The sequence below is a fragment of the Gracilinanus agilis genome, chromosome 6 (genome assembly GCF_016433145.1).
Source record: "Gracilinanus agilis isolate LMUSP501 chromosome 6, AgileGrace, whole genome shotgun sequence".
Lineage (NCBI taxonomy): Eukaryota > Metazoa > Chordata > Mammalia > Didelphimorphia > Didelphidae > Gracilinanus > Gracilinanus agilis.
Genome location: NC_058135.1, coordinates 274242215 through 274261960, shown reverse-complemented (window position 1 = coordinate 274261960; position 19746 = coordinate 274242215). Strand labels below are relative to the sequence as shown.

Sequence of the window (19746 nt, the reverse complement as noted above, 5' to 3'; positions counted from 1 at the left end):
TAACCTCTTAAAATTAGAATTGGTTAAGGAAAAGCTAATGACTCCATGAGAAACCAAGAAACAATAAAACAAAGGAATAAAAAAGCAAAATATGAAATATTTCACTAGATCTAAAATATTACATGGGAAACTGGTTAAGAGGAGATAATTTTAAAATAATTGAACTAGAACTCAAAACCATGAAGGTGTATTAAAGACCAAGACTCACCTGAGCTTTCTCAAATTCCCTTTCAAAAATCTTTAAAATAATTATTCAAGATGATATCTGGGGTATAGGGGGGAAATGATGAAATGAAACAATTTTTCCTATACAAGACAACTTAGCAGGTTGGCAACAAAGGTCTGTTTCACTGAAATGAAAGTGTAGTGCAAACAAGTGCAGGATGCCCCAGCAAACTATCAGTAGAACCGGGGACAGACTCAATTGTCAGCAGCCTCTTCTAGAGATCTCAGCCTGTACATAGTAAAGAAGTAGAATGACTTGTTAGAATGAGATTAACAGTGCTTTTTCATGGCTCTGGGTGATGATTTCAGTAGCTCTTCCCACATACAGATCTAGTCTGTAGTCCTGGGTCACAATCCCAGCAGCATTAATTTAATAATGCCTGCAGTTGCAGGGGAACAACACTAGTCACAGTTCTGGCATAGAAGAGTGCTTGTGATCATTCATAGACAAGAGCACAGGTCAGGAAAGAAGTGACCATATCTATCCTTAGATCATGCCACGTTGAAAGAAATTAAAAATTACAGACCTCCTGAGCTAATATGAAAAGGTACACAGGAAAGAGAAATCAGAAGGGATTCAATAAAATTACACTATTTTCAATCATATATAGAAATATGACACTTATAATGCCTGAGAATTTTGTCATTATTAGTCCATATATAATAGTCCATAGAAGGAGTATATATAGACAGAGAGCCCAGGTGTGAGTTGACAATGATTGGATGAGAATAGGCTAAAATATCTCATATGAAAGGCATAAAATGAATAGCTTTTACAATGAAGGAAAAGGTATAAGGGTCTCGGGAAACATTTGAACTTTGTTCTGATGAGAATTTTCTGAAAGAGGGAGTAGTATTCATGCTCAGTTGAATATAAGAATCTATCTTATTTTACCGGAAATTACGAGATGAGGTAGATAAAGGTATACTAATAAAAAGCAAATGGCCAACATTGGAATACTAGTTTGTTTGTTTGTTTGTTTTTTCCTATTAGAATCTGTAATTTTGGAAGCTTCCCTGGGAATCAGAAAGTTGATAAGGCTGTTGTGGAAATTATTTTCCCACTGCCTTGATATAGACAATTTAGGTAAACAAAATCAAAAAGCCAAATTTCTCTGAGGCAAGGTAGAATTTTAGAGTTTATTGGAAGAGGGCCAAATCTCCCTGATAAACTTAGAATTTTACACATGTTACATAGTTGGACCCCAGCGAGAAACAAAGCCAAGCAAGAGAGACCTGGCTTGTATACTAGGAATATTTCCAAACAAGGTTGATGATTTGTGTCATAAGACATAGCATCATTCAGATCTTTTTAAGAAACTTTTACCCAACTACAAAGCTGATTGGTGAGTTCCTTTAGGAAACCTATATTAGTCTAAAGGTCAAATCATAAGATAATACCCTTATTAAGAAATACTGATGATCATTACCTCAGGGCTCATCTGTTTGAGTTGGGAAAGATGGTTAATTCCCAATAAGGAAGGGTATGCATATTTGCACCATATCAGGACATAATGCAGCATTTCAGGACCTGAAACTCATATGGTCAGCATCTCATGATAGAAGGGAAATAAAACTTGGGGAGGGGTTGGAAATCCCCTTAGAAGCAGTTTTATGCTTTAGTTAGAGATCCTTATAAAAATCATGAATTTTACTAATTTTAATTATAATGTAATTATACTATTCACTTTAGAATCACAATATTGATTATTTTAAACCTATCACTATCAGTAAAATCTAATCAAGTATAAGGGGGTAGGCGATCTTTCTTCTAGACAAGGCTCTAAGACTAAAGATTTCTAAATTCTCCTCTAGATTCAAATCTTAATTATATAAAAAATTATCCTTGTTTTGAACTCCACACAGAGAGGAGGAACTACAGTTGAAGGCATTTTTAGCAGAAAAAATTGAACCTTCTTTTGCAGAGAAAAAAAGTATTTATGATACATTACACAAAACAAGACTCCTGAGGTTCCAGGTTAAGATGGGGGCAAAGTAAGAAGCAGCTCTTTACCTCTCCTGACCAAAACACACAAAACTCCTCAAGGGGATATAAAAACAAGTCCAGATGAATGGAGGAACCCCACAACAGGGCACAGCGTGGAAGGTACGTGCAATTGAGGCATTTCCATGCTATAAAGGGGTGAAACAGCTCTCATTAAATCGCGGGCTGAGCAACCACCCCACCCCCACCCCCTCCACACACAACACCTATAGCACCGAAGCCAGCTAAAAAGAAATAGAGCAAGTTTGGGGCACCCATCAAGTCATTGGCAGCTCCGGAACCTGTTCCCGAGAGCAGCAAGATTTAGGACCCCGCGTGGGAGCAGAGAGTGGACACAGGGCGGAGAACGCAGGCTCAGAGCCCAGGCATGGACGGAGGCATGGGTGGAGGCAGACACAGCCAGGAGCTAAAGCTCTGAAACCCTGGGTGGGGAACCAGTGCAGACTGGTATACGACTGTGGAAGCAGCGCCCTGAGACTTGTAAAGAAACCTCCTGCAGAGGATCAAGCAAGGGGGTCCACCAGGGGGCTTGACCTTGGAAAAAACCAGAACTCAGACCTCAGGAGCCAAAGGACCACAGACAGACCCTGAGCACGAGGATAAACCTGAGAAGCTGCTGGGCTAACAATGGCTACCCAGAATCAGGAAGTTCAGAAGAGAAAGATTAACAACAAGAAAAAGAAGTCTTTAACACTCAACAACTTTTACACAGAGAAAATCCAGACAACCGAGCAAACAGAGGAGGAGAACAAACAAGCATCCAGACCGTCCTCAAATAAGGAAAATTCCTCACAAACTATGGGAGAGTTCAAACTGAGATTCTGAGGAAGATGGAAGAGATGTGGCAAGAAAATAACAGTTTAAAAGGTAGAATCTTGCAACTGGAAAGTGAGGCTCAGAAATCAAATGAACTGATAAGAAAATTGAACACCAGAAATGACCAGATTGAAAAAGAAAACCAAAAGATCATAGCTGAAAACCAGTCCCTAAAGGCTAGAATTGAGCAATTAGAAGCTAATGATCTCTCAAGACAACAAGAACAAATTAAAGAAAGTCAAAAGTCTGAAAAAAATAGAAGGAAACATGAAATATCTCAATGAAAGAGTGACAGACCAAGAAATCCGGTCTAGAAGAGACAATTTGAGAATAATTGGTATTCCAGAAAAACCAGAAATTAATAGAGACCTGGACTCCATACTAACAGAAATAATTCAGCAAAATTGCCCTGAAGTCCTATAACAAGAGGGCAATATAGACATTGAAAGGATTCATAGAACACCTGCGACATTCGATCCAGAAAAGAAAACACCCAGAAATATAATTGCAAAATTCAAGAGTTTCCAAGCAAAAGAAAAAATCTTACAAGAAGCCAGAAAGAAACAATTCAAATATCAAGGAGCACCAATCAGGATCACACAGGATCTGGCAGCCTCCACGCTAAAAGATTGCAAGGCTTGGAATACGATATTCAGAAAGGCAAGAGAGCTGGGCCTGCAACCATGGATCAACTACCCATCAAAACTGACTATATATTTCCAGGGGAAAGTATGGGCATTCAACAAAATTGAAGAATTCCAGGTATTTGCACAGAAAAGACCAGGGCTAAATGGAAAGTTTGATATCCAAGGAAGTTTGATATCCGAGGAAGAACTGCAGGAGAGGAAACATAGAAGAAAAACAACTGCTTGAACGCATGGGTCAGGGTGGACATGATTGAGGGTGTGGACTCGAAACTACCACACCAATGCAACTACCAACAATTTGGAAATTGGTCTTGATTAAGGACACTTGACAAAACTAGTGGAAATGTGCATTGGCCATGGGTGGGGGAAGTGCGGGGGGGCGAAGGGAAAAGGAGGAGCATGAATCATGTAACCATGTTAAAAACGAATATTAATAAATGTTTAAAAAAATAAAAAAACAAGACTCCTGAGGATTCATAAGGATTCTTTATTTGTGACAAGTGATCATGCTACAAGATAAAAACAGAAAAAGTCATAAGATGAGAATACAAATTTATTATTGTCAATACTGCCAATTTATCCATTCTGGAAATAATGTGAAAATGTGTATAAAATTCATATAACTATTTATACAGTTTGATTTAGAGATCCAGCTATTATACATCATATTGATATTGTAAGAGTCCAGGCTTATTAATTTTGATGTTATTTTAGGAGCATTCAAATAGCCAACTCTTAAGATTGGTTTCTATATGCTTGAGTTAAATTGAACCTCAACCTTGCCAAATTCCTAGTCCTTTCCTGAGATTGCACTCTGGAAGACTAATAGGTTATCTCAATCTACTTATTTTACCTATGAATCAATTAATATATGTATCAAGCAAGCTTAGATACCTTAGGCCATATGGATTCCTGATCTAGACGTTAGCTACATCTATTGTTTTAGATTCCAGCAGTTTGTATCTCCTGATGATTACTTCATAATGTTAATGTAATGGATCACTTGCCTAATTATTTTCCATTCCCCCATACTGTTGTAACCCCAATAAAATAGCAGTATGTTGGCTAAGGGCTAAGCTCTTATCCAACTGAGGTTACTTATGTTGGAACTTTCCTTGTCTTTGTGTCTTTATTCTCACCTTATATTCCTCTTCCCTTAGACTTTAACTCATAACCTATTTTACTCTGAGTCCCTGGTTCCCCTTTCTGTGTGTCTTATCTATTTGGAAATATTGTGCAGCTGCTGGTTAACTGCATATATGTACTCCAATGAAGTAAAAGTTTTTAAAATATCCATATTAGTATAATTTGAGGTAGCAAAGCACCAGAAGAAAAATAGATGCCTATTGACTCAGTGATAGATAGACAAATTACTGAACATAAACTTAATGGAATTTTATTGTGCCATTATCAAATGACAGGAACAATAACATTTGCAAAGTTTTTTAATTTTTTAAGATTTACAAAGTTCATACCTCATTTTACATTTATCATAAAGGTGCTTAGTAGATGCTATTATTGTCTCATTTTATAGCAGAATAAATGGAGACATATAGAGGCTAACTGATTTGCCCTGGCTCCCACAGCAAGTAAGTGACTGAGCCCATTTGAACTCAGTTCCACTTAACTCCTAATTCATTGCCTTATCTGCTATTCTTTCTAGGTGTCTTTATCAAATTCACCCACAAGAGAATTAAGCAGAAGTCATTATAACATGCTGTTCCCAATTCAGATAGGTATTGATGAAAAACTACTCTTTCTTCCATAAGAATTTGACCCTTAGAGGCAAACTTCTTTTTTCAGAAAGGAAGACTCCACCATCGCCATTTTTCTGGAAATGGAAAAAATGGTATCATACAAAGAAGTCATTAGTGATAATTCTCCTTATAGGACTCCAAATATGAGGACTCAGACTTTCTAAGAATTTTTTATGCCTCTCCTCCTGTGGTATAAGATAAGGAAGAGATGACAGAATCAATTCTGCTATCTTTTATGGGGAAGGCAGACAAAAATATCAGCTGGTGTGAGAAGCAAGAAGCAGAGATCATGATCAACTTTTTCATGCTTAGGATCATAAGACCAAAGAGCAGTTAATGACAAAGTCCTGCCAGTGACAGTTCTACAAGATCATCCTATAGTAACACCTATCAAAGAGTATGTAGCTGCTAAAGATGAAAAGTAACATCAGACCATCCAGGAGCAGAAAGAGAAAATAATAGAAATATAAGATAACAGTAAACTAAGTACTGGAGGCAGATGCAATTACCCCCTCTATATGTCCCTGACACACAGGTTACCTATCTTTGCGTCTTCCCTACTACACACATGTACACACATACACACACAAATACACAAACACACACAAATGAATTATATCTATCTTGTTGAAGAGTAAATACCGCTCTTTGGTAAAGGAATATATGGATATAATGTAATACACTGAAATGAAATTATTAATAACTGAACGAAAATCTTCCACTTCTAAACAAATATACCTAGTGGACTGAGTACTATTTTATAGATTTGAGTCACTGGGTGTGACTAAACCATTTAACCATTTAACCAATAATTGCTTTATTTTATGGGACAATAAAAGATATTCACATCTCACAAAGGGATCACTGAGGAGAAATATCTTTTTTTCTCTTATGCATGAATTATTTTATTATTCCATGCATTGATTAATTTGGGTGTGGAGAGAAACTCAACTTCATACATTGCATTATGATGCCCTTCATTCTGGTTTCCACTATAGATAACAATACCTATGAATGTTGGAGCTCTTTCCAACACCATTGAACAGTATTAAGAATCTACTGTAGAAATAGGCTTCTAAGTTTCAGTGGGGATCATACATAAATTATAAGACTGAAGATGTCAAATTCACACAGAATGAAATGCCATGAATGGGTTGGGATCTTTTATAGAAGAAGGATCAATCATGTTATTGATAAATATATTAAAGTGACTAAGAGGAAAATTGGATTGAACTCAACATTTTAGCTTGTCAACAACTTTTAGATTCTGGTTCTATCATAGTCCCTCTTGGATAACCCTACTAGCTATGTATTATACGTAAATTTGACATAAATTCCAAGTAGCTATAAATTCTTAATTTTATAAGGTCTATCCATTCCTCCTTATTTTGATTTATTGAATCAAAAAAATAAAGAAATATTTTCTCTTGATTACATAGCAAACTTTCAAATAGAATATACCTATCGTTCTCCCCACCACCAAAGTTCTGTTCTCCAAACTAAATTTCCCAGTTCTATCAATCAGTCCTCATGGCATGATTCTGAAGTCATCCTTTGAAATCCTCTTTGTTATTTTCTTTAGTCTCTCCAACTGATCAGTATAGTTTCACCAGAGGAGAATACAGATTCCTGGATACTATAGTCTTTCAAAAAAAGCAATTAGATGTATCACATTATTATCTAACTTCATAAAGCCATGATAGCTTGAAAAATTATTTCTTTTTGCTTGTTCTTCAATTTCATTTTTGGTATCATTAATATTTTTCTTTGTTATTGTTTTTTATTTCCCTTTTTATTCTTTTATGCTCTAAGATTTCTTTGCATATTAAGTGCCTTAAATATCTTTAAATCTATGATATTATCATCAGAATCAAAGAACATTTCCCATCTTGAGTTAATAGGGGGAGAATTTCATTTAAACTAGAATTGTCAGTACCATTACATGTTCCAAAACATATAGACCAGCATGATTACCTGACAGTAAGCATATTCTTCCTTCCTTAGATGATGTTTTTCATCACTTTTTATTTTTTATTTTATTTTATTCATATGGAAAAGTGAATGATAGGATTTTTAAGTCAATGATTAAAACTGATCTGAGATAATTTTCCCAGACCTGGCCTCTTCTAATTTCACTGGGCCATTAGGGAGTAGTGATACTGTTGGACTTATGAGGAATAGAAGAAAAGTAAGGCATTCAGCACAAAGTGGGACAACATTGGCTTGAATGGACAAAAGAGTCAAAGGAAGCAGCAAGTTAGTTTTACCATCCCAAATATCATCACTTCTTCCAGCCACAAAAACCTGGGTCACTTATGCTGCTAGCTATACCCTGAGCTACTGCCATGTGGAATGAAGTTGAAGACACAAAAATGAACTGAAACAGGAAATAACAATATTACAGAAAGACTATTCCAAGCAGAAAAATGATAGGTCAAGGAGAGTATAATCTGGGCAGAACAGGTGCCTTGGAATTGTTAGCATACATGTTTTGATAAGACTGTCAATGGGTCTGTATCACAACAGCATCTGGGAAGATACTGTCTGTTAAACTTGGAAAAAGAGCTAATCCAACATGGAGGTGATATGTAACTGCTTCAAAGACATTTTTCTTTTTGCTTATTTGGGGGAAACATTTTGATTATCTATTTATTTAGTCTGAGTGATTAAATAAAGTATAGGTACTTCATTTGTTCAAAGAAAGATAATATCAAATCTTGCCTATGGAATAAAGAAAAGTTCTGCCCACCTAAGGATGGGGACCAAAGAAAGGGGAGGAGGACAAACTATGCCTTATCTTTAGTCAAAAAAACGCATACCCTCAACTATATGAGGAACATGGAGATCAGAGAGATTAAATGACTTATCGTAGAGCACATGGAAAAGGGAAGAGTTGGGATCTGACTAAAAATCTAGAATGAATTTGAGAAACTTTACAAGACCTGGCAATTTCCCTAATTTGTTGCTGGGAAAACAAAATAATACATTTCTTTAGTACCAATATTTCTGGGCTCATGTTATATAGATATACCATGAAAAAGATGTATACAGAAAAAGGAAATAGTTTGTATTTGAATTAAAAAGAAAGACTTCCTTATGGTCAAATTACTGCATGGTATCCCTGATCATTTCTAAGGCAGTAGATATATCCTTGTACAATAAATAAATAGATCTTATCTAACTGTGGTATTAATAGGATGACATGGATAATATTTTTATAGGATGAAGAACAGATGAGCAGTAATTGTTATCATTGCTGGTACTCCTATCAATTAAGTACCATTTAAGTACTAGCATCTGTCCTCTTAGTAAGCTATATCTATATTTCAATGATATTGTCAATGTTGAGAACACCTAGACTCCTTTTTTATACACAAACAAAAAAAACACAATATAAATACTTTTGTAGGAGATGATTGCTTTTATTTTTAATATATTTTCCTAGATTACAGGAAATACAGTTTTAATGATCATTATTTGACATTTTGCCATTCATGTTTTCTCTTTCCCTCTTTCCCCCTTGTCCTCTCACTCTGAGATGGGAGGTAATATGGTTGGTACCTGTGCCATTATGCAAAACATATTTCTTTATTATCATGTTGTGAAAGATACATATCATTTAAACCAGAGAGAAAGTAGTGAAGGAAATAAAGCATGTTTTAAGCTGCATTGAAGTTCCCTCTGTGGTGGTGGAATTTTTTATCATAGGTCCCTTGAAGCTAACTTTGATCCTTGCATTGCTAAGGATTAGTTAGTCATTTACAATTATTCATTGTAATATACTTATTACTGCTCTTGCTATACAAAGTTCCTCTTACTCTACAATGATCCTCTAGTTCTGCTCACTTCACTACATATCCCTTCACATAAATCTTTCCAGGGGTTTTTTTGTGATCATCTTCTTTGCCTTTTATATAAAACAATAATGTAACATTATAATCACATACCACAACTTCTTCAGCCATTCTCTAGTTAATGCATGGATACATTATGTTTCCAATTCTTTACTGCTATAAAAAGAGTTGCTTTAAAGATTTATGTATAATCAGACCCTTTTCCTTTATTTTATTTCTTTGTGATGCAGACCTAGTAGTGGTATTGCTGGGATATGTTTGTCTTTCAAAACAGATTTTCTCAGTTTTATTGAATTTTAAAATGAACTTTGAATTGGGAAGTTATAGGTTCAAATGGTTTGATGTTTTCTCATGAGCTTTATATCCCTAGTCAAAGAATTTGGCATCTTTGTCTCTATTTTCTGCAAAATGAATAGATAGTTACTAAAATCTAATCTGTTTATAAACTAAGATGATATGTTCTTTTTTCCATATATTCTACTTCTCCCAATAATTTACCATAACTCTATCCATATGATTTATATCTATCTCCAAAACACAAAATTCACTTTCATTTGTGGGAACATGTTGAAATCATTTGAAAATGTTAATATATGAGTATGAGATTTTTAAAATCACTTACTTGAAAAGTCACCTCATTTTGTAGTTATACACCTCAAATTCAAAAGGCAAGGATTTTGTCATAATCTCTAGTATTTAACCAAAAATAAAATTATTCAAAAATTATCATATATTATTTGTCACTTTCCTTTTTGATAAATAACAAGAAATGAAAAACAACTAATTGGGCACTTTTATATGTCAATCAACTCTTAACTAAAAGAATAGGAAAATTAAATGTACATCACTTTCTCTTCCATTTTGTTGTAACCATTACTAGGAAAAAATATTTGAGTCCATGATGAGAATTCATGGATAAATGAATAGGAACATCAGATATTTGGAAGAAAAGAATTCACATTTTCTACATGACCTTAAGATGATGATTCCTCATTTTTTTACCTGTGGATCCTGTAGGTCTTTAGAAAATAATATTATTCATAAAGAATTTCATTTATGTTCTGAAGTCACTTTTCTATTCCATAACTTTCTCATAGCATTTTTCACCTCTGAATTCCTCACTGTGTAGATGAAGGGGTTTAACATGGGAGTTATCATAGTATAAAATATTGCTACAGTTTTGTCCATTGAGAAGGTAGTCAGAGGCCGCAGATACATGAAAGTGCAGGGGACAAAGAACAAGAAAACCACAGTGATATGGGAGATACAAGTGGAGAGGGCCTTTTGTCTCCCTGCCAAGCTGTAACTTTTCAGAGAGTAAAGGATAACAACATAGGATGCCATTAAGATAATAAAACTAATCATAGATGTTAACCCTCCATGAGCAGCAACTAGTAGACCAATGAAAAAGGTTTCTGTGCAGGCTAGCTGGATCAAGGGGATAATGTCACACATAAAGTGGTCTATAGCATTGGGTCCACAGAAAGGGAGCCAGACTATCATGAAAATCTGTCCTATAGAGTGCAGGAAGCCCACTGTCCAAGCCAGAACCACCAAATAACAGCAGAGGCGATGGTTCATTATGGTTGTGTAGTGCAAAGGCTTACAAATGGCCACATACCTGTCAAAGGCCATTATTATGAGGATAACAATCTCAGAGCCACCAAAGAAATGTTCTACAAAAACCTGGGCCATGCATTCATTAAAGGAAATTGTTTTCCTCTTAGAGAGTAAATCTGTAAGCATTTTGGGGATAGTTGAAGTTGAATAACATGCATCTATTAAAGACAAGAAGGTGAGGAAGAAGTACATTGGGGAGTTCAGGGTCTGGCTGAAAGTAATAGTGATCACAATGAGCACATTACCCACCACAGTGACAATATAAGTGATTAAGAATAGAACAAAAAGTATTTTCTGAATGTCAGGGCTGTTTATAAGACCTAAAAGAATGAATTCTGTCACATTATTCCTATTTTCCATTTGATGTTCATAAAGACTCTGAACTCAAGGGAAATGACAAAATCCTGTGGAAATATAGATGTTTATGAATGAAGGTCCCTTCCGATGAGGACAAGTATTCCAGCTGGAGTAGCATATTTTCTTCTCACTATGTGGCTCTGAAGTAATGAAGAAGTTATATATTATTTGCACATAATTAGTCACATATGTAGCAGGAAACAATAATTAATCAAACACATGCCAATATTTACATATTACTGTAAAATACACATTTTAAAAGAGGGAGTTCTATCTTTTTTTGAACTTACAAAATTAATTTTATAAAATGACAGAAAAGTTTGTATTTGTCTAATGAAAATTTTATAGTTTATAATTTGCTTTTGCCTCAGCTCTCTTTGTAAAAAGACCTGGATTCAAATCTTGCCTCAGATATTTATTAGCTAGGCATTGTTGCATTTGTTTTTCTCATTTGTAAAATGAGGATAATGATAAGACTTACTTTCAGTGTTCTTATAAGCATAAAATTAAGTAATATTTATAAAGTTATTTGCAAACCTTTTGTTTCTAATGCTATTAATTGCCATTTTCTTAAGTACCTTTATCATTATTATTCCTCATTCCATAATAAAGCAATTTTCAATTTTCAATAAAATTGAAGAATAAAATATTTTTGACTTTTAAGAAGAAAAAGCATATGCAGACTTGCTGGATTTATGACTGGAAAATAAGGATTATTTATTATGTAAAATAAAAAATTCCTGTGGCATTTTTTTGTAAAAATTATAGGCATCCATATAATATTATAGCTGCTAAAAATGAATATTCCTTATCTTTGGTTATTTGAACACTTTGGTACAAGACTGGTAAGACAAAGTATAGATTACAATTTGCGTTTGTTGCCCAGAAATTCCTATTAGCAACTTTCTCTGCAGTCAAATAAACAAGAAAATTTAGTTCAAGAACTTGAAAAACTATTCCTAAATGTCAAATACAACCTTAAGTAAGCCTATATAAACAATACAAGCAATGGGTATTGGAAGAATTTTGTGGAATTAGTAATTTGTCTGAGTGTGGCAATAAAGAGGAAGTTTGAATGAATTTATAGAGATTCCCCCCTTCTTTTTTTTTATTGTAAGGCAAGGGGGTCAAGTGACTTGCCCAGGGTCACACAGCTGGGAAGTGTCTGAGGCCAGATTTGAACCTAGGACCTCCCATCTCTAGGCTTGACTCTCAATCCACTGGGCTACCCAGCTGACCCCTCCTTTATTTCCTAATTCTTTACAAGTACTTAATTTATGTATGCAGTAGGACAAATTCCCAATTATTCATTTGAGTCTCCCTTAAGTAAAATTAACAAAAGTTAAAACAAGGATGTGAATCTATACAACAAAACATTTGTTGAACAGTGACATCCATTCATTTCCATTATTACTTACTTTATTGGTCAGGAAGTTCAAGTTTGATTTTTTTTCCCCTCTCTGAACTGCTGGGAGAATAATTGGAGGTGAAAGGAAGAGTTGAGATGAATTGTACTTGTAGATATTGTTGTACATGGAATATCTGAGTTTTACCCCTATCTTGAATATATACATACATACATATATATATATATATATATATATATATATATATATATAATTTGTAACCCCATAGCAAATGACTTAATCTCTATGTACTTAGTTTTACCATCTGTAAAATAAGAGTATTAGTATGAGATTCCAAGACCACTAAGGTCCCTTAGAGCTCCATGTCCATTATCTTATGACTACTCCTATTATTACAGAGGTGTAACTAGAGCATGTCATTTAGAGAACTGATTTATTCCAGCATTTATAATTAGTATTTGGTGGGCTTGTGTTTCAAATATCTTTTTTCTAAATTGCATTTCAATGTTCTTTCTCCTACCCAATGCTGAAGGATGACAGATATAGTAGGAATATATATATATATATATATAAATATATATATACAGATATCTATATGCATCTATACATTCATACGTGTCTATGTATGTGTATATATGTATACATATCTATGTAAATGTATATATGCATATATATTACATATAATGATTTTTATTTTTATTCAGAAATATGTCTGGATGAAAATATGGGGTGAGATTAAAGGTAGATTCATATGTAATGGGGAAAAGACACTGATTCCATTGAGACAGAAAATTCTTTAAGGGACAAAACTCCTGAAATCAGCACATTATTTCTCACATCCAGCAAGTAGACAGTCTTCTTAGGACTGTATCCATTCACAAACCTGCTCTCCCAACTCCAGGCTATTTGTTTTGTGTTGAACTAGAAGGTGACTTAAATTTTAAAAGCATCAGTAAAAGTCTGATGATAGTCAAAGATATGATGACATTGATAGCTGAATCTCAATAGAAACGATCTAGCCAGCTACTGGGCAGACATAGCTTAAGTCTTCAAAGTCTGTGTAATTAGCCTCCTAACACAGAAGTCTCACCTATGAGCCCTTTGGACTGGGACTCATTCCCAGATACACAGACAGCTGGCATCGGGTGATCCAGTGAGAAGAGAATGTACATCCAGGGAAGTGACAACTAGCTCGTTTAGAATAAGTCTCTGTTGGCTAATAAACATAACCTTCCAGGAAGTGTTGGAAAATGCCTTTCTCTGGAGCTTCAAAAGTTCTTCCACCTATTGTGTTTGGGAATACATTCTGTGAAGCATCTTTTTCGACAGTAATGAGATCCCATGTGCAAAACTCTCTAATTAGATACATGTGGCAAAGACACAATTAAACTTCATGTTAATTGAACATTAGAGAGAAACTTTGAAGGTGTGGAATGATTTTTACTTTACTATTATCCCCTGGCTCCCATATAAAGAAGGCAAAAAATCTGCTAAACTAACTCAAGTCTTCAGATTATTCATATTTATTTAATGCAATTCTCTAAAGAATCATCAAGTAACTTTTATGAACAATTTCATTAACACTGTGCTAAACCAGGGAACACCCAACCTTCAAGACAATGTTTGCCCTTTTTAGAACTTACACTTTAATTACTGTCTAATGCTTCTGCATGGGTAGATATGATCCACAATAGAATATGAAAGGACAAAAGAGATCTCTATGCTAACCATTTTAGAGAAACTAGAGAAGGAAGTAATGATTTTTAAAAGGAAATTAAAAAAATAGTTTCATGACAACCAGGGAGCCAACCAGGGAGCCCGTGGTATATAAATTATAATTGATGTTCATATTACTACAACTGATGATGATGATGATGTTGGGAAAAATAAATCCACAACATTGATATCATCAATTTAGATAACTAAAGTCAAATAAGTCAAATTCTCCATGTCAAGGTAGAAAGTTAGATTTTATTGGAAGAGGGTCAAATCTTCTGACAAAATTGGTCTCTTGCACGTATTATTACACAGTCAGACACCAGCAAGAGACAATACAAAGAGGCAGAGACATGGTTTATATACTAGTACGTTAACAAAATGAATATTTCCATACAAGGTGCATGACTTATATCCCAAGACATAACATCATATAGACCCTCTCAGTTACCCAACAACAAAGCTGATTGATTAGTTCATTTAGGAAAGCCCATATTAGTCTAAAGCAGTGATTCCCAAAGTTGGCATCACTACCCCTTGGTGGGTGCTGCAGTGATCCAGGGGGGTGATGATGGCCACAGGTGCATTTTGGGACTGTGAATAACTGTAAGGAGGAGGTGATAGTATGTGACATGGGGCTCTAAGTAATATTTTTTCTGGAAAGGAGGTGGTAGGCCAAAAAAGTTTGGGAACCATTGGTCTAAAGGTTAAATCACAAGGCAATACCCTTATTTAGAGAATAATGATGACCATTACCTAAGACTCAACTGATGTGGAGGGGAAGGATGTTACTGTTATGATTAAAAATGATAAGGGCCAAGGGGGCAACTGGGTAGCTCAGCGGATTGAGAGCCAGGCCTAGAGACAGGAGGTCCTAGGTTCAAATCCGGCCTCAGACACTTCCCAGCTGTGTGACCCTGGGCAAGTCACTTGACCCCCATTGCCTACCCTTACCAATCTTCCACCTATAAGTCAATACACAGAAGTTAAGGGTTTAAAATTTAAAAAAATAATGAGGGCCAAGATCAAAAGGGAGAATAGTATTTTAATAAAAGCCATGCTGATAGAGATAAACTGACCACGCGCCTGTAAGAAACCTATTCCAACCTCACCCTCAGCCATTTACCTTTTCCTCTCCCAGCATGCTCAGGTAGCTCAAGAGGCTGTCCAAAGTCACTTCCCCCCAATTTAAAACAGTCCCTAACCTTGAATACATAATCCAAAACAGGAAACCTATTGGACCACAGGAAACATAGTTTTAAGGACCTCAAGTGATTTTAAATGAGACATTACTTATGGTTATTTCCAAAAAGGGAAGGGTGTAGATCAGTGGTTCCCAAACTTTGTTGGTTTACTGTCCCCTTTCCAGAAAAAATATTACTTAACCCCCTGGAAATTAATTTTTTTTAAAATTTAGTAGCAATTAATAGGAAAGATAAGTGCACCTGTGGCCATCACCGATCCCCTGGATCACTGACAGTACCCACCAGGGGGCTGTAGCACCCACTTTTGGAATCACTGGGATGTTTGTACCATATCTGGACATGAAACTCAGATGATCAGCATCTTATCGTAAAGGGAAGTACAAACTTAGGGAGGCATTAGAAATCCCTTAAAAGAAGTTTTATGCTTCAGTTAGAAATCCTTATAAATTTATATATATATATATATATACATATATATACATATATATGAAACATATTATTTAATAAAATAAATATATATAAATCATATATCATAAAATCATGAATTCTACTAATTATAATTAAGATTATAATGAAATTATATTATTCACTTTAGAATCACAATATTGATTAGCTTAAATCCATCACTATCACGAAAATCCAATCAGGTATAAGAAGGTAGGGGTCTATCTTCCCAACAATGATAATTTTTTTTTAGTTCAAAGACCTCTGAAAGCATACACTTCTCTCAGGAAGGGCACTCTTGATACAGCTGATAGAGTCATTGCATAAGCTCTTTATGTCCATCTAGACATTTATTTTTGAAGTGGAAGAAATGAATTCATTCCTTAAATACTACAATCTACTTTTGAATCAACAGAAAATGTTTCTTTCTACGGAGTCTGAATGTGCCTCTATCAAAATGTTTTGCATGATAGTGAACTTGGGAAGTAGAATGGTTCATATAGTGAAGAGGGCACTACCTAGACATTTCTTGAAATCCTGACTCTATCTATCACATATTAATGGTTTTACGTTTCCTAAAGCACTTTATTTCTCTGGATTTCATTTTCTTTAAATATTAAAGGAAAACATTGGACTAAAGTCCCCTATAGCTATGTATGATTCTATCAATTAAACAAGTTACTCTGTCTCTGTGCATATATAAATATATATAATTACATCTGCACATACATAGTGCACACAATATGGGTGTAAATGAACATATACTCATTATTACAAACTTTGATATATGTGCTTTGCAAGTGTGTATGTACATTCATAAATTATGCTTATGCAGGCATTATGCATTCTTTTTAATTTAACTTTTTATTTTTATTTATTTAATTTTTTTTAGGCAATGGTGTTCAATTGACTTGCCCAGGGTCACACAGCTGGGACGTGTCTGAGGTAAGATTTGAACCTAGGACCTCCCATCTCTAGGCCTGGCTCTCAATCCACTGAGCTACCCAGCTATCCCCTTTATTTTTTAATTACACGTATGAACAGTTTTTGACAATTGTTTTCTGAAATTGTCTGATTCATATTCTCTTCATCCTTCTCCTCCCCATTCCTTAAATAAAGAGTCTAATACAAATGATACCAGTGCTTTCATGTAATAGATAGGCATAATATATTCTTAAGATACTGTAGTACACTTAGTCTAGAGAAACTATTTGAGTTTTTTTGGCCTAGGTTATGAGCAACATAGGAAAAGGTGTCATTATAAATTTTTTTGTCTCTTCCCTTCCTAAGTTAGGGAAAAATACAAAAGAGATTTGGAATTCCAGAAGTATCAAATTGAATTTGATCAGATTGACCTCCCTAAATCCCAGGAGTCATAGAAACTATGATGTTTGCTTGGTATTAAGGAAAATTCTGCTTAAAAAATGTTCATTCCATTTTACTCTAGTCATTGGACATGTAGGGTTAGGCTAGGGTGGTCTAAGAGGTACACCTTGCCCTTAGGTGCATCCCCTTCCATGACTACTTCTATCCCAACATTTTGATGGATGTCTTTTGATGATGATAGAAATTGCCACATTGTAAGTGGAAAGAGTATTAAAAAATGAACATAAAAGAGGCAGGGGAGCAACACAAACAGTAAATTCTTGATTCTTTTCTCTCTTGTCCCTCTATCTCTTGTAGTCAGGAAGCCTCTTATTCATTGCTTCAGTATCCAGTTCCAAAGATTCAAGATGAAGACTTAATAACAATTCCATTCTCCAAAATTCCTTGGCAAAAGTTCCTGATCTTTAATTTCCTTTCATTCCTAACTCTACAATTTCAAGTTCACATGACTTCATTTAATAAAATGGAGACATGGTGTCCACTAGAAATGCACTGTTTCTATGCGCCTATTTCAAGCCCAGGGTGATTGAAAAGATATTGACCTTAATGCAATAGCAGTATAATTTTTGAGCTGAAATAAGAATAGGATGGGCCCTTTTATTTGTCTAGAGGAGAGAGAAAAACTATATATCTTGATAACCCCCTATATTGCTTAAAGAGACTCATTAAAAGAAAAACAACACTCAAATATCTTAGAACTGGGAACTGACACTGTTGATGCTAAAGGATAGTAAAAAAAAGTTGGTTTCTGCCTATCAATGGCCTTTAACTTGTAGTTGATCTAGGAACACTTCCTCATCCAATTCTTTATAAAATATTAGAAATGAAGACATATGCTTTTATTACTCAATTACCTTTGTTTATACTCCTAAGCTCATTGCAAGTAGAAATGTTTTTTTCCAAGTAAGAGCAATGAAATATTTTGGCTAGAGTCTTCACCTTTTATAATTTTTTTCTTTAAAGAATCAGTTTCTTGTAATGAATAAAATGTTACTCAAGTATAATCTCTCCATTCTAACATCAGCCTTCATTCCAGGAAACCAGCAGTTATTTCCAGTGACAAAAGTAGACAGAAACAAGCATGTGCATGAGTGTGCCCATGGAAGTATTCACATAGCTACACACATAATTTAAATGAAATAGGTTTAAAACATAATCTATAAGTATGTCAGAAAGAGAATGAGCTCTACAATAAATTCTCTTTTTTTTAAACCCTTACCTTCTGCCTTGGAATCAATACTATTTATTGGTTCCAAGGCAACAGGTGATAAGGGCTAGCCTAGGCAATGGGAGTTAAATGACTTACCCAGGGTCACAAAGTGAGGAAGGGTCTGAGGTCAGATTTGAACCCAAGATCTTTGTCTCTGGACCTGGCTTTCAATCTATTGAGTTACCTAGCTGTCCCTCAAAATCAATTTTCAAAGAGGAAATTCAGCAATATTCTTAACTGTAGTCTATAAGGCCTACCAATAAAATTTGTGGATTTCTAGGGGAGTGTAATCTTGAAAGAGAAATATTATATCTTTATTATATTATTATTACCTAAATGTAATTGAGCATTCCCATCATTTTTTTTATATTTGCATCAAATATTTCTCAGAGAAGGGAATCATAGGCATCATAAGACTGCCAAATGCAGTCTATAAAAATGTTTTAAGAACTCATGTTCTTCCAATTAATTTTCTTCATCTCTTTTTTATTATTATTATTCATTTTGGCATCCATAACAACTGAATTCTGGGATTTTAACCAGAAATAAAATTTCATATAGCACCAAACATCCAGCAGTTTATTCAGCAACAACCAACATAAAAATGTAATAATTTTTTGCATATATGTGTGCAACTGAAATGTATGTAACAAGGTACATGTATGTAACAATGTATGTAGCAAGGTATGTAACAAAATTTAAAATATAGATTGTTGCTGCATTCACATTGTCTATTATCTAGTAAACATGATTTAATTCTCAGTTTTAGAAAAATAAAAGACAAGTCTCTGGGTATTTGGTTTATATAATAATAATTTACATTTGGATAGTACTAGGTTAGAAAAATACATGAGCATTTGACAATATATCAGAATCTTCCAAAAACATGTGTTTTCATTTATGTTTTTAATCAGGAAACAAGTACTAGAATTTGTCATAGAAAATGATGGTAAAGTTTATGAAACATGCATTTTGGGAAAAGACTCAGATCTTAAATACATTTGTTTATATTTCTAAAGAAAACTTGAAGCCCTCCTAGATCGATACATCCAGAGTTGTAATTTTCCAAAGAATCCAACAAGAAATAGGAGAATGTTAAAACAACATGAATAATCATTGAAATGAAACCTGTATTGG

The 19746-nt window shown here is 34.5% G+C and overlaps 1 protein-coding gene across 1 annotated transcript; it reads right to left on the bottom strand.

The window, feature by feature from the left end:
• Positions 1 to 10354: 10354 nt before the first annotated feature.
• LOC123253072 (olfactory receptor 4C12-like) lies at positions 10355 to 11284 on the bottom strand. The gene has a single exon (XM_044682356.1). The coding sequence runs from the start codon at positions 11282 to 11284 to the stop codon at positions 10355 to 10357; it is 930 nt and encodes a 309-aa protein (XP_044538291.1).
• Positions 11285 to 19746: the final 8462 nt, after the last annotated feature.

Bases quoted from the DNA above. Each gene is read 5' to 3' on its own strand.
- LOC123253072 (XM_044682356.1), bottom strand. From the start codon at position 11,284: ATGGAAAATAGGAATAATGTGACAGAATTCATTCTTTTAGGTCTTATA.